This window comes from Poromitra crassiceps (assembly GCF_964638095.1).
Source record: "Poromitra crassiceps genome assembly, chromosome: 15".
NCBI lineage: Eukaryota > Metazoa > Chordata > Actinopteri > Beryciformes > Melamphaidae > Poromitra > Poromitra crassiceps.
Genome location: NC_139634.1, coordinates 2,110,577 through 2,126,967, shown reverse-complemented (window position 1 = coordinate 2,126,967; position 16,391 = coordinate 2,110,577). Strand labels below are relative to the sequence as shown.

Below are 16,391 nucleotides of genomic sequence, written 5' to 3'. Positions count from 1 at the left end.
TGTGATAGGTGCTATATAAATAAAGTTTTACTTACTTACTCCTTGATGGTTAGGGAGGAGACAGTGAGGATGATCATTCTTCTGAGACTCTTTTACCCCTTCCAAATGCTCCCTATATTCCCAACCATTTTTGATTTACTCAAAAAGATGATTTCATGACATTTGGCAAGGAAAATGAAAGATAGGGTGGATTTTGTTGTTCCCAACACCAAAGTTTATTACTGGGCAGCCGCAGCACAACTTATTAAATCACTAGTTGTATGGATGTCAGATGAATGGCCCAATATTGAAAAATCGTCTTCTATCTCGGTCCCGCTAAGAGACTGTCCGATATTTACGTGGGGTGGGTTGGGGTAAAATATGATATATATTATTTAATCGGTCGGTAGTGTAGCCACAGATTCCCTGCCTACCAACACAAGGGTCACAGGTTCGCGCCCTCGTGTTACCTCCGGCTTGGTCAGCATCCATACAGGCACGTTTGGCTGGTGTCTGCGTGTGGGAAGCCGGAATGAGGGTATGTGTCCTGGTCGATGCACTAGCGCCTCCTCTGGTTGGTCAGGGCGCCGGTTCGAGGCAGAAGGGAACTGATGGGAATAGTGTGATCCTTACACATGCTACGTCCTGTGCATGTCCGATTTTGGGCACGACACTCCGTTGGGTTCTCTGCAGTGCATCCTCCAAGTTTGAAGACGATCGGATGAACGGTTCACGAGATAAACCAATTTTTATGTTGCCAGTAGGTGGCACTATGACTATGCACCTGTCCGAAATTGGGCGCCGCATTCCATCAGGTTCCCGGCAGCGCACTTCCCAAGTTTGAAGTCGATCGGATGAACGGTTCTCGAGAGAAAAAAATAATTTTGTGTTACCAGTAGGTGGTGCTATGACAATGCATGTGTTCAAACCGCACATAATTTGTCAATGCAGTCTGTCTGGTCCCTAGCAGCACACTCTCCAAGTTTGAAGTCGATCGGATGAACGGTTCTCGAGATAAACCACCTTCTGTGTTGATAGTAGGTGGTGCTATGACTATGAGCATGTCCCAAATTGGACACTGCACTCTAGAGATGCGCGGGTCACCCAGAACCCGTCGGGTCCCGTGGGCTGGCCCGCCCCACGGGCGGTCTGGGGGCCGGCGGTGCGGGCGGGGCAGGCTCAGAATGTGACAAAGCAACATTATTAAGTAATTTAGTCAGAGCAGTGAAACACACAGAGTAACCCTTTATAAAGACGTGAACTCTCTCTCACACATACACACAATCAGCGAGTCTGAAGCCGTCTGCAGTGCACCTGCTGCACTAGTAAAGAAACGCTTCAAATGAGGTAGCCTATGTGCTCTCAAAACAAACATTTTGGAAGGATTATTCGCTGTAATTATTATTTGAAGTGTCCATAAAACGAATGCCACCGCATATTTTCTGTGTGGACTCGACTGTGATCTACTTGTCAACTTTACTGCAACGTGAGTAGGCTGTGAACAATTGAGAGCGCATGAGGTAATTGAAAGAAATGGGAAAGAATAAGAACTGTTTCTGTAGCCTACCTCTACCTGCTACCTCCATTTGAAGACCTTGGATTAATTGAAGAAAGTTCAAGTTCAAGTTCAAGTTGACTTTATTATGTCCCCGAAGAGCAATTGGTTTTGCAGCATAGCCATACATACAAAAAGTGCAATTGACGTATACAATACAATACAAGGGTGGTAACCTGAGTACAGAGGGCTAGAAGGCCAAACAACAAGAAGTCTTCACCGACCAACCTGTATGTGCAAAATTACAATATACGCTGAACTCGGTAGCATCTGCTACAGCGATAAAAACAATAGGATTTAAGACCAAAATAGAAGATAAAGGATCAGAAACGATAAAAAGATAAAAAGATAAAAAGATAAAAGTATAAAAATATAAAAGAATGAAAGAGAATAAAAAATGAAAAGAAAGACCGATAGTAGCTGAGTTTGTAATGGCAACGAAGCAGAAAGAACTCAACGACATGAAAGCAGCTGCGCAGCGCAGCCAGAGCAGTAAAACTGTTGTCGCGCACCGACACGCATGTGTGTGTCTGTAGTGCCTTTTAGACATGAAATCTGGATCATGTCAGGCTAGAGAGAGCAGGATATTTTCAGGTTTTGCGCGGTAGCATGTACTGTATCGAAAACAAGAAATGTGATAGGAAACAGCTTTAGCGAATTTGTAACCAAACTCCATTCAAAAACATGCCGTTTTAACAGTCCATTCCGACAACGAGGGGTGGCATTGTGCCAAAAATGAGGCAGTCAAAATAGTGGTCGCACCGTCGTCAATCACTGTGGGTGATTTAATTTACAAGTGGCATTCAAGTCATATCTGACTAGTTTTAAATGTATTTCTCCCCACAAAAGTTTGATAGCCTATCAGTCAGTCAGGTCCTATCCACTCCGCAGTGTGGACGCACAGTCACACAACACTGCCTGCCTCAAATTGCTGCCTTACACAATAGAATTGGCCGCATCACGTTAGCGACAAATCTGGAGACTTCCATGCCGTTTTAACGGAGTCCATTCCGACAACGAGGGGTGGCAATGTGCCAAAAATGAGCGCGATTGATTTGATTGATTGATCACTAGGCCTATGTCTCACTTTTTCTGACATGGATCAGCAGCGCAGCAGTTTTTGCCCTTGCCGTTTTTGGGACCCTGTTTGGGAGCGTACAGGTCCTTACTCTCCTTCTTGCCCGGCCTGGTAGCCGCTCTTTGTGTCTTTCTGCAGCCGGTGTCTGATGACCACCACGACCACGATGACCAAGATGACACCCGCGACGCCCGCCATGCTGCCCCAGAGGATGTTGCTGCGCTGGGCGAGGGCGTAGTTGGGGTCTCCGGCGATGTCCCGGTCCAGGGGCGTGTAGAGGCTGTGCCCCACCAGGGACTCGATGAGGGTGACGTTGCCGATGGTGTCGTTAACGAAGATGTGGACGAGCGCGGTGGTGTGGCGGGGAGGCTTGCCCTTGTCGCTGACCCGCACCACCAGGCGGTGCAGTCCGTTGTGCTTGCGGGTGAACTCCTGGGCCAGCGTGATCTCCCCACTGCTGGGCGAGATGTGGAACAGCCCATGCGGATTTCCGCCCGTGATCATGTAGACCAGCTCGGCGTTGGGTCCCGAGTCCATGTCCTCCGCCTCCACCACCTCCACGCTGGTCTCAGGGGCGGTGCCGGGCGGTAGGAACTTGTAGGTGGAGTTAGCAGGCTTGGTGACATAGGGGGCGTTGTCGTTCTCATCAAGGACATTGATGGTCACACCCACCCAGGAGGAACGAGGCGGGTCGCCCGCATCCATGGCTTTCAGGCGGAAGGTGTACATGCTTTCCTTCTCACGGTCGAAGGAGATCCTGGACAAGATGGTCCCCGTGCCGTTCTCGATGACGAACTTGCCATTGTCCGGTTCCACGTACAGCCTCACCCGGGCGTTCTCACCCTTATCGGCATCTGTGACGGTGACCACGCCCACGGGATTGAGTGGAGGCATGTTCTCGATGACTGAGAAGCTGTATAAACTTAGCATAAACTTGGGCTCGTTGTCGTTGCGGTCCAGAACGTTGACCACGACTGTAGCGATGCCAGTCTTGCTTGGAACACCTTTGTCTGCTGCCGCTACATGGAACTCAAAGCGTTCTGTATCTTCACGATCCAGCAGGTTTTTCACACGAACCTCCCCGCTGTTGGTGTCGATCTCGAAGAGCTGGGCGGCTGATCTCTCGACGATGCTATAGGACAGCTCCGCGTTGGTACCGCTGTCTGCGTCACTCGCCACTACATCCAGCACCTTGTCCCCTGGCTGGTTGCCCTCTGCAAAGTCCACCTCGAGCATGGCCGGGGAAAAGTTTGGCGTGTTGTCATTCATGTCGGTGACCTGAACTTTGAGGGAGTTGGTGCTAGAGAGGGCAGGGTTCCCAGAATCCACAGCAACAATCTCGATCCTGTAATCCTTCACGCGCTCGTAGTCCAGCAAGGTGGTGGTCTGCAGGAAGTACTGCCTCTTGCGGTCGTTGGCCGACTCGCTGGCGGGTCGGAGCTGAAACGGCACGTCGCCTGCGACCACGCACGTCACCACCGCATTCTCCCCCTCGTCACGGTCCGACACCTGCACCAGAGCCACCGGCGTGCCGATGGGCATGTCCTCGGAGATGTTGGCCACGCCGTCGTGGTGCGTCACCAAGCCGATGCCACGGATCTCAATGGCCGGCGCGTTGTCATTCTGGTCCCTGATCGTGTTGCTGCGCTGGGCGAGGGCGTAGTTGGGGTCTCCGGCGATGTCCAGGCCCAGGGGCGTGTAGAGGCTGTGCCCCACCAGGGACTCGATGAGGGCGACGTTGCCGATGGTGTCGTTAACGAAGATGTGGACGAGCGCGGTGGTGTGGCGGGGAGGCTTGCCCTTGTCGCTGACCCGCACCACCAGGCGGTGCAGTCCGTTGTGCTTGCGGGTGAACTCCTGGGCCAGCGTGATCTCCCCACTGCTGGGCGAGATGTGGAACAGCCCATGCGGATTTCCGCCCGTGATCGTGTAGACCAGCTCGGCGTTGGGTCCCGAGTCCATGTCCTCCGCCTCCACCACCTCCACGCTGGTCTCAGGGGCGGTGCCGGGCGGTAGGAACTTGTAGGTGGAGTTAGCAGGCTTGGTGACATAGGGGGCGTTGTCGTTCTCATCAAGGACATTGATGGTCACACCCACCCAGGAGGAACGAGGCGGGTCGCCCGCATCCATGGCCTTCAGGCGGAAGGTGTACATGCTTTCCTTCTCACGGTCGAAGGAGATCCTGGACAAGATGGTCCCCGTGCCGTTCTGGATGACGAACTTGCCATTGTCCGGTTCCACGTACAGCCTCACCCGGGCGTTCTCTCCCTTATCGGCATCTGTGACGGTGACCACGCCCACGGGATTGAGTGGAGGCATGTTCTCGATGACTGAGAAGCTGTATAAACTTAGCATAAACTTGGGCTCGTTGTCGTTGCGGTCCAGAACGTTGACCACGACTGTAGCGGTGCCAGTCTTGCTTGGAACACCTTTGTCTGCTGCCGCTACATGGAACTCAAAGCGTTCTGTATCTTCATGATCCAGCAGGTTTTTCACACGAACCTCCCCGCTGTTGGTGTCGATCTCGAAGAGCTGGGCGGCTGATCTCTCGACGATGCTATAGGACAGCTCCGCGTTGGTACCGCTGTCTGCGTCACTCGCCACTACATCCAGCACCTTGTCCCCTGGCTGGTTGCCCTCTGCAAAGTCCACCTCGAGCATGGCCGGGGAAAAGTTTGGCGTGTTGTCATTCATGTCGGTGACCTGAACTTTGAGGGAGTTGGTGCTAGAGAGGGCAGGGTTCCCAGAATCCACAGCAACAATCTCGATCCTGTAATCCTTCACGCGCTCGTAGTCCAGCAAGGTGGTGGTCTGCAGGAAGTACTGCCTCTTGCGGTCGTTGGCCGACTCGCTGGCGGGTCGGAGCTGAAACGGCACGTCGCCTGCGACCACGCACGTCACCACCGCATTCTCCCCCTCGTCACGGTCCGACACCTGCACCAGAGCCACCGGCGTGCCGATGGGCATGTCCTCGGAGATGTTGGCCACGCCGTCGTGGTGCGTCACCAAGCCGATGCCACGGATCTCAATGGCCGGCGCGTTGTCATTCTGGTCCCTGATCATGTTGCTGCGCTGGGCGAGGGCGTAGTTGGGGTCTCCGGCGATGTCCAGGCCCAGGGGCGTGTAGAGGCTGTGCCCCACCAGGGACTCGATGAGGGCGACGTTGCCAATGGTGTCGTTAACGAAGATGTGGACGAGCGCGGTGGTGTGGCGGGGAGGCTTGCCCTTGTCGCTGACCCGCACCACCAGGCGGTGCAGTCCGTTGTGCTTGCGGGTGAACTCCTGGGCCAGCGTGATCTCCCCACTGCTGGGCGAGATGTGGAACAGCCCATGCGGATTTCCGCCCGTGATCGTGTAGACCAGCTCGGCGTTGGGTCCCGAGTCCATGTCCTCCGCCTCCACCACCTCCACGCTGGTCTCAGGGGCGGTGCCGGGCGGTAGGAACTTGTAGGTGGAGTTAGCAGGCTTGGTGACATAGGGGGCGTTGTCGTTCTCATCAAGGACATTGATGGTCACACCCACCCAGGAGGAACGAGGCGGGTCGCCCGCATCCATGGCCTTCAGGCGGAAGGTGTACATGCTTTCCTTCTCACGGTCGAAGGAGATCCTGGACAAGATGGTCCCCGTGCCGTTCTGGATGACGAACTTGCCATTGTCCGGTTCCACGTACAGCCTCACCCGGGCGTTCTCTCCCTTATCGGCATCTGTGACGGTGACCACGCCCACGGGATTGAGTGGAGGCATGTTCTCGATGACTGAGAAGCTGTATAAACTTAGCATAAACTTGGGCTCGTTGTCGTTGCGGTCCAGAACGTTGACCACGACTGTAGCGGTGCCAGTCTTGCTTGGAACACCTTTGTCTGCTGCCGCTACATGGAACTCAAAGCGTTCTGTATCTTCACGATCCAGCAGGTTTTTCACACGAACCTCCCCGCTGTTGGTGTCGATCTCGAAGAGCTGGGCGGCTGATCTCTCGACGATGCTATAGGACAGCTCCGCGTTGGTACCGCTGTCTGCGTCACTCGCCACTACATCCAGCACCTTGTCCCCTGGGTGGTTGCCCTCTGCAAAGTCCACCTCGAGCATGGCCGGGGAAAAGTTTGGCGTGTTGTCATTCATGTCGGTGACCTGAACTTTGAGGGAGTTGGTGCTAGAGAGGGCAGGGTTCCCAGAATCCACAGCAACAATCTCGATCCTGTAATCCTTCACGCGCTCGTAGTCCAGCAAGGTGGTGGTCTGCAGGAAGTACTGCCTCTTGCGGTCGTTGGCTGACTCGCTGGCGGGTCGGAGCTGAAACGGCACGTCGCCTGCGACCACGCACGTCACCACCGCATTCTCCCCCTCGTCACGGTCCGACACCTGCACCAGAGCCACCGGCGTGCCGATGGGCATGTCCTCGGAGATGTTGGCCACGCCGTCGTGGTGCGTCACCAAGCCGATGCCACGGATCTCAATGGCCGGCGCGTTGTCATTCTGGTCCCTGATCATGTTGCTGCGCTGGGCGAGGGCGTAGTTGGGGTTTCCGGCGATGTCCAGGCCCAGGGGCGTGTAGAGGCTGTGCCCCACCAGGGACTCGATGAGGGCGACGTTGCCGATGGTGTCGTTAACGAAGATGTGGACGAGCGCGGTGGTGTGGCGGGGAGGCTTGCCCTTGTCGCTGACCCGCACCACCAGGCGGTGCAGTCCGTTGTGCTTGCGGGTGAACTCCTGGGCCAGCGTGATCTCCCCACTGCTGGGCGAGATGTGGAACAGCCCATGCGGATTTCCGCCCGTGATCGTGTAGACCAGCTCGGCGTTGGGTCCCGAGTCCGTGTCCTCCGCCTCCACCACCTCCACGCTGGTCTCAGGGGCGGTGCCGGGCGGTAGGAACTTGTAGGTGGAGTTAGCAGGCTTGGTGACATAGGGGGCGTTGTCGTTCTCATCAAGGACATTGATGGTCACACCCACCCAGGAGGAACGAGGCGGGTCGCCCGCATCCATGGCCTTCAGGCGGAAGGTGTACATGCTTTCCTTCTCACGGTCGAAGGAGATCCTGGACAAGATGGTCCCCGTGCCGTTCTGGATGACGAACTTGCCATTGTCCGGTTCCACGTACAGCCTCACCCGGGCGTTCTCTCCCTTATCGGCATCTGTGACGGTGACCACGCCCACGGGATTGAGTGGAGGCATGTTCTCGATGACTGAGAAGCTGTATAAACTTAGCATAAACTTGGGCTCGTTGTCGTTGCGGTCCAGAACGTTGACCACGACTGTAGCGGTGCCAGTCTTGCTTGGAACACCTTTGTCTGCTGCCGCTACATGGAACTCAAAGCGTTCTGTATCTTCACGATCCAGCAGGTTTTTCACACGAACCTCCCCGCTGTTGGTGTCGATCTCGAAGAGCTGGGCGGCTGATCTCTCGACGATGCTATAGGACAGCTCCGCGTTGGTACCGCTGTCTGCGTCACTCGCCACTACATCCAGCACCTTGTCCCCTGGGTGGTTGCCCTCTGCAAAGTCCACCTCGAGCATGGCCGGGGAAAAGTTTGGCGTGTTGTCATTCATGTCGGTGACCTGAACTTTGAGGGAGTTGGTGCTAGAGAGGGCAGGGTTCCCAGAATCCACAGCAACAATCTCGATCCTGTAATCCTTCACGCGCTCGTAGTCCAGCAAGGTGGTGGTCTGCAGGAAGTACTGCCTCTTGCGGTCGTTGGCTGACTCGCTGGCGGGTCGGAGCTGAAACGGCACGTCGCCTGCGACCACGCACGTCACCACCGCATTCTCCCCCTCGTCACGGTCCGACACCTGCACCAGAGCCACCGGCGTGCCGATGGGCATGTCCTCGGAGATGTTGGCCACGCCGTCGTGGTGCGTCACCAAGCCGATGCCACGGATCTCAATGGCCGGCGCGTTGTCATTCTGGTCCCTGATCATGTTGCTGCGCTGGGCGAGGGCGTAGTTGGGGTTTCCGGCGATGTCCAGGCCCAGGGGCGTGTAGAGGCTGTGCCCCACCAGGGACTCGATGAGGGCGACGTTGCCGATGGTGTCGTTAACGAAGATGTGGACGAGCGCGGTGGTGTGGCGGGGAGGCTTGCCCTTGTCGCTGACCCGCACCACCAGGCGGTGCAGTCCGTTGTGCTTGCGGGTGAACTCCTGGGCCAGCGTGATCTCCCCACTGCTGGGCGAGATGTGGAACAGCCCATGCGGATTTCCGCCCGTGATCGTGTAGACCAGCTCGGCGTTGGGTCCCGAGTCCGTGTCCTCCGCCTCCACCACCTCCACGCTGGTCTCAGGGGCGGTGCCGGGCGGTAGGAACTTGTAGGTGGAGTTAGCAGGCTTGGTGACATAGGGGGCGTTGTCGTTCTCATCAAGGACATTGATGGTCACACCCACCCAGGAGGAACGAGGCGGGTCGCCCGCATCCATGGCCTTCAGGCGGAAGGTGTACATGCTTTCCTTCTCACGGTCGAAGGAGATCCTGGACAAGATGGTCCCCGTGCCGTTCTGGATGACGAACTTGCCATTGTCCGGTTCCACGTACAGCCTCACCCGGGCGTTCTCTCCCTTATCGGCATCTGTGACGGTGACCACGCCCACGGGATTGAGTGGAGGCATGTTCTCGATGACTGAGAAGCTGTATAAACTTAGCATAAACTTGGGCTCGTTGTCGTTGCGGTCCAGAACGTTGACCACGACTGTAGCGGTGCCAGTCTTGCTTGGAACACCTTTGTCTGCTGCCGCTACATGGAACTCAAAGCGTTCTGTATCTTCACGATCCAGCAGGTTTTTCACACGAACCTCCCCGCTGTTGGTGTCGATCTCGAAGAGCTGGGCGGCTGATCTCTCGACGATGCTATAGGACAGCTCCGCGTTGGTACCGCTGTCTGCGTCACTCGCCACTACATCCAGCACCTTGTCCCCTGGCTGGTTGCCCTCTGCAAAGTCCACCTCGAGCATGGCCGGGGAAAAGTTTGGCGTGTTGTCATTCATGTCGGTGACCTGAACTTTGAGGGAGTTGGTGCTAGAGAGGGCAGGGTTCCCAGAATCCACAGCAACAATCTCAATCCTGTAATCCTTCACGCGCTCGTAGTCCAGCAAGGTGGTGGTCTGCAGGAAGTACTGCCTCTTGCGGTCGTTGGCCGACTCGCTGGCGGGTCGGAGCTGAAACGGCACGTCGCCTGCGACCACGCACGTCACCACCGCATTCTCCCCCTCGTCACAGTCCGACACCTGCACCAGAGCCACCGGCGTGCCGATGGGCATGTCCTCGGAGATGTTGGCCACGCCGTCGTGGTGCGTCACCAAGCCGATGCCACGGATCTCAATGGCCGGCGCGTTGTCATTCTGGTCCCTGATCGTGTTGCTGCGCTGGGCGAGGGCGTAGTTGGGGTCTCCGGCGATGTCCAGGCCCAGGGGCGTGTAGAGGCTGTGCCCCACCAGGGACTCGATGAGGGCGGCGTTGCCGATGGTGTCGTTAACGAAGATGTGGACGAGCGCGGTGGTGTGGCGGGGAGGCTTGCCCTTGTCGCTGACCCGCACCACCAGGCGGTGCAGTCCGTTGTGCTTGCGGGTGAACTCCTGGGCCAGCGTGATCTCCCCACTGCTGGGCGAGATGTGGAACAGCCCATGCGGATTTCCGCCCGTGATCGTGTAGACCAGCTCGGCATTGGGTCCCGAGTCCATGTCCTCCGCCTCCACCACCTCCACGCTGGTCTCAGGGGCGGTGCCGGGCGGTAGGAACTTGTAGGTGGAGTTAGCAGGCTTGGTGACATAGGGGGCGTTGTCGTTCTCATCAAGGACATTGATGGTCACACCCACCCAGGAGGAACGAGGCGGGTCGCCCGCATCCATGGCCTTCAGGCGGAAGGTGTACATGCTTTCCTTCTCACGGTCGAAGGAGATCCTGGACAAGATGGTCCCCGTGCCGTTCTCGATGACGAACTTGCCATTGTCCGGTTCCACGTACAGCCTCACCCGGGCGTTCTCTCCCTTATCGGCATCTGTGACGGTGACCACGCCCACGGGATTGAGTGGAGGCATGTTCTCGATGACTGAGAAGCTGTATAAACTTAGCATAAACTTGGGCTCGTTGTCGTTGCGGTCCAGAACGTTGACCACGACTGTAGCAGTGCCAGTCTTGCTTGGAACACCTTTGTCTGCTGCCGCTACATGGAACTCAAAGCGTTCTGTATCTTCACGATCCAGCAGGTTTTTCACACGAACCTCCCCGCTGTTGGTGTCGATCTCGAAGAGCTGGGCGGCTGATCTCTCGACGATGCTATAGGACAGCTCCGCGTTGGTACCGCTGTCTGCGTCACTCGCCACTACATCCAGCACCTTGTCCCCTGGCTGGTTGCCCTCTGCAAAGTCCACCTCGAGCATGGCCGGGGAAAAGTTTGGCGTGTTGTCATTCATGTCGGTGACCTGAACTTTGAGGGAGTTGGTGCTAGAGAGGGCAGGGTTCCCAGAATCCACAGCAACAATCTCGATCCTGTAATCCTTCACGCGCTCGTAGTCCAGCAAGGTGGTGGTCTGCAGGAAGTACTGCCTCTTGCGGTCGTTGGCCGACTCGCTGGCGGGTCGGAGCTGAAACGGCACGTCGCCTGCGACCACGCACGTCACCACCGCATTCTCCCCCTCGTCACGGTCCGACACCTTCACCAGAGCCACCGGCGTGCCGATGGGCATGTCCTCGGAGATGTTGGCCACACCGTCGTGGTGCGTCACCAAGCCGATGCCACGGATCTCAATGGCCGGCGCGTTGTCATTCTGGTCCCTGATCGTGATGGTCACCAGGACCTTGGAGGTCTTGGAGTTGGGCCTGCGGTCCCTGGCGACCACAAAGAACTTGAGGAAGCTCTCGTCCTCGCGGTCCACCAGCCCCTTCACGTAGATGATACCGGTCGAGCGGTCGATGCGGAGAAGCCTCTGGACCGTTTCGGACGCCTGGTGGAGGCTGTAGTCGATCTCACCGTTGGTCCCCATGTCGGCGTCGTTGGCTCTGACCTACAATGAGAAGACAAGACTGAGGTTTCAGAGCCAATCAGTGTTCTGTGCTACATGCATGCTTTCCCAAAAAGGGGATATGTAATAAGCTTCATTTTATTTTAGTCTAACACATTAGGTAGGTTAGGTAGGTACCTTTATTAATCCCCAAGGGTTAATTCCTCTCACTCATATTCTAACTCCCAACAGATTTCAGTAGCGAGTTCTATAGAAGTCTATTGGACTACCCTGCATGTTGTGCGAGTTCTATAGAAGTCTATTGGACTACCCAATAGAAACTTCTCCTACATTGGTCACAGTGGTAGGGCTTCTCTCCAGTGTGAATGCGTTGATGTGTTCTTAGGTTACCTAAGTGACTGAAGGGCGGCTTTAGCTCAGGAGGTAGAGCGGGTCGGCCAATGACCCAAGGGTTGGCGGTTCAATCCCCGCTCCCTCCCAGCTGTTAATCGTTGTGTCCCTGGGCAAGACACTTAACCCTCCTTGCCTCGTATGATTGATATGAATGTAGACATGAATGGTATGATTGGTATGATTGGTATGAATGTAGACATGAATGATGATGGTGGTTCGGAGGGACCGTTGAGCGCCAATGTGTGGCTGCCACGCTTCTGAACCACCGGTATGATTGGTGTGAACGAATAATCATCCTGTGTCAGCGCTTTGAGCCTTGGAAAGGCGCTATATAAATCCAATGATTATTATTATTATTATTACCCTGCATGTTGTGAAAGTTCTATAGAAGTCTATTGGACTACCCTGCATGTTGTGCGAGTTCTATAGAAGTCTAAAGAAAAAATAGACCAAGGCACTCTTCTAATAATTAAAAAAGCTTTAATAGATCAAGATTCAAGATTCAATAGTTTTATTGCCATATCAACCAAAATTGTTTGGAATTTGTCTTGGCATGCTCAAACAGACAAAACAATCACAGTAACAGACCATGAGAGACAGACAATACAACTACACATCTGCTGCAATGTATAAAAAGTAGGAACATGCAATCAAAAACAACTGCAAAATGCAAAACAGTATGCAATACAGTGTACAGTGCAGGGTAGGCACAGGCGGTGCAAGTGCACTAATGCAAGTGCACAATGCATTAAAGTGTCTGGTGCATTAAAAGACCAGGGGGTAAAATTAAATTGGGGTGGTGAACTGAACTGAGGAGGAGTTAAGGGCCCTCACTGCTTCAGGGTACGAGCTGTTATGCAGACGAGTGGTTCGGCATTTGATGCTGCGTACCCTTCTTCCCGAAGGAAGGGGGGCAAAGAGAGCATTGGCTGGATGGGAGGGGTCCCTTATTATCTTCAGCCCTAGCTTCAATATGCGCTCGTTATAAATATCGCATATTCTCGGCAAATCCTTACCTATGATCTTCGATGCCGTTTTCACGACCCTGTTCAGCTCTTCTCTGTCTTCAGCTGAACAGTTACCAAACCAAACTGTGATAGAGAATGTGAGCACACTCTCTATCATAGCTCGGTAGAAGTGACACATCCCTATCTTTGAGACTTTGAATTTCCTGAGTTGCCTCAGGAAGAACAAACGTTGGTGGGCTTTCTTTACGATAAGGCTCACATTGACGTTCCATTTAAGAGAAGAGGAAATCGTGGTCCCCAGGAATTTGAAACTTTCCACCTTCTCAACAGCCTGATCATTTATGATTAAAGGCTGGAGTTCAGCTTTATTTTTGCGGAAATCCACAATCATCTCCTTGGTTTTGGAGATGTTGAGGGTTAAAGCCCCAATCAGTAAGATTTTTGAATTTTTTTACTGTAATATAAGGGCTTTTTAGTCATATGACATGGTAGATTGACTGTTAATAGGGAGACCCTCATCTTTATTTATCCCACACCGCCCTCCATTGGCCAGCACTGGGACTAAGCAGTTTGCTGTCAGCGTCCCGTGTCAATAAAATAGAAAAAAGAAAAGCATGCGCGCATGCGCTGTACAGCGTAAGCGCTGTGTTCATGAAAACGAGGAAGTAACTCGATTCGGATTTGCTACGAAAATGATGTTTCACGGAACTATGGATTATTATTTCATCACGTGGTGAGTACCCGATGTCACAACATGTACATAGAGCTTCTGGCGCTGTGTTTTGTTGACTTTGAACGGCGATATCGTTATCGATACTAATGCACGCAGAGGGCGCAGTTGGAAAACTTACTGATTGGGGCTTTAAGTTGTTCTGAGCACACCACTCGACAAGTGAGGAGACTTCTGCTCTGTAAGCTGTTTCATCATTACAGGAGATCAGACCTGTCACGGTGGTGTCATCCGCAAATTTAAATATTTTGACTAAGTCGGAAAGCGAGATGCAGTCGTTGGTATAAAATAAATAAAGTAAAGAGGACAAAACACAACCCTGGGGAGCACCCAAGCTAATAGCAGTGGCTTGGATAGCCTGTTATTGACTCTGACCACTTGTGACCTGTTGGTCAGAAAGTCAAATATCCAATCACACATGGACTTGTTAATGCCCATCTGAAGGAGTTTGTCGCACAGCCTAGCTGGTATTATATTATTAAAAGCTGAACTAAAATCAATAAACAAAATGCGTGCATAAGTAGAATTGGCCTCAAGGTGCTGCAGGATGGAATGGATACAGAGGGATACAGCATCCTCTACAGACCTCTTCTTCCTATATGCAAATTGAAACGAATCAAGTGTCACATTAGACAGATACTTGGCTACTAGCTTTTCAAATACCTTCATAATTACAGAAGTCAAAGCCACAGGTCTGTAATCGTTTAAACAGCTAACATTTGTTTTCTTTGGTACAGGAACAATTATAGCTGATTTAAAACAAGCAGGGACTTTACACACATTAAGGGACAAATTAAAAATGTCAGTAAAAACCAGAGACAATTCGTCTGCGCACCACTTGATAGTGGCTGCAGAAACCAGGTCGGGACCAGCTGCCTTTCTAGAGTTCTGACGTTTTAGCAGATTCCTAACTTCATGTTCCTCTATCAGGAACGGAGGATCTAGAGGCACAGTAGAGCTGGAGAAGCTAGAATCAGCCATAGGCTGAGCCTCAAATCTACAGTAGAACTCATTTAACTTGTTAGGGAGTGAGGGGTCGTCGTCTAGGACGGCATGATTAGTTTTATAATTTGTGATTTGTTTTAGGCTATGCCAGACTCCCTTACTGTCGTTGGCATTTATTTTAGATTCTAGTTTGGCCTTATAGCTGGCTTTAGCCTTCTTAACTGCGTTTTCAAATTTATACTTGGCAATTTTATATTGGGCCGTGTCCCTGGACTGAAAAGCCTTCTTTCTCTCTAGGTAAAGTAGTTTAATCTCCTTGCTAAACCACGGTTTGTTGTTACTATAGACAGACACAGTCTTAGAGGGAATGCAGATATCTTCCACAAAGTGGATATATGAGGTCACAGCATCAGAGTATTCATCTAGATCATTGTCTTTAAAAACAGACCAGTCTGTGGAGTCAAAACAGTCCTTTAGGCAGTCGCGTGCTTCATCTGACCATTGTTTCACAGTTCTTTTAGTTGGTTTAACGGCTTTCAGTTTTTGACGGTACCTGGGAATGAGGAAGACGGTGTTGTGGTCCGACTGACCCAATGGCGGCCACGCTACAGAATGGTAAGCGTCGGGGATGACACAGTAGCAGTGGTCTAATGTCTTGTCTCCTCTGGTGGCGACGCAAATTTGTTGCCTGTATTTGGGGAGTGACTTCTTCACGTTCACATGATTAAAATCTCCTAATAATAAAACCACTGAGTCCGGGTTAGAGTTCTCCACTGCCGTGATTTGCATTGCCAGCTGCTTGCAGGCGTCCTTAGCTCCGGCGCTGGGGGGAATGTAGGCCGCGACCAGGATAACTGAGGCAAAGTCTCTCGGTAAATAAAAGGGCCTGCATCTGACAAATAGCGTCTCAAGCTCCGGAGAGCAGGACCGAGATAGAATGGTTGAATCAGAACACCATCTCTGGTTGATATAAAAGCAGACTCCCCCACCTTTTTTCTTCATAGAGTCCTCCGTACGATCGGCTCGGAGAAGGGAGAAGCCAGGTAGAGAGACTCCAGAGTCTGGTATGTTCTCATCCAGCCATGTTTCGGTAAAACAGAGCACCAAGCTGTCAGCGTCACGCTTGGCACAGATAAGAGTGGCCAATTCGTCCTGTTTGTTGACCAAGGAACGGACGTTAGACAGGATTATGCTGGGAAGCGGAGAGCGATGTTTCCTCTGTCGTAGTCGTACCAGGACACCTCCACGCTTCCCTCTTCTCCTCGGTGGACGCTTGTGGCTGTGCTGGTTAGCACAGCCACTGTTAGCATAGCAGCTGTTGGTATTTGCGGCTACGTCCTGTCATGGCAAATTATTGATCGAAAGCTTATTGATTGATTGTAGGGCTGGCACGGATCAGAAAACCCACGGATCGGATCGCGTGACGGATTTTGAGCCACGGATCACGGATTTTTCGGATCAGCAAAAAAATATATATATCAGATTTTTTCTCTCAAAATTAGATTTTCGATTAGATTTTTTTAATACTATTATAATTCTCTAACCATTTGTTGCCCTGCACAGCTCAAAAAATATTTTTTTTTCTCATAAGTGACACAATGTATGCTTTTACTCTGAAGGCAGAACGACCCAACTTCCTGTTTTAGGTGGCACTGCTATGCCTAACTTCGTGGCTGTTGCTTGCACCAGTCACATGACACGGGTACAGACCTACAGACCAGACCAGGTCAGTCTGGAAATATAACGTTGATGCTACGTTAAGCTACTCAGTGGCCCCACGTGTTGTTTTGTTGTTATGTG

The 16,391-nt window shown here is 52.9% G+C and overlaps 1 protein-coding gene across 1 annotated transcript in view; it reads right to left on the bottom strand.

Annotated features, from left to right (window-relative positions):
- Window positions 1-1,621: 1,621 nt before the first annotated feature.
- Window positions 1,622-16,391, bottom strand: part of LOC310790412 (protocadherin Fat 4-like) — a 41,102-nt gene continuing 26,332 nt past the window's right edge. Inside the window, 2 exon segments of the mRNA XM_083652097.1 lie at window positions 1,622-2,716; window positions 2,718-11,597. Coding sequence (XP_083508223.1) covers window positions 2,618-2,716; window positions 2,718-11,597 — 8,979 coding nt within the window. The 3' untranslated portion in view covers window positions 1,622-2,617.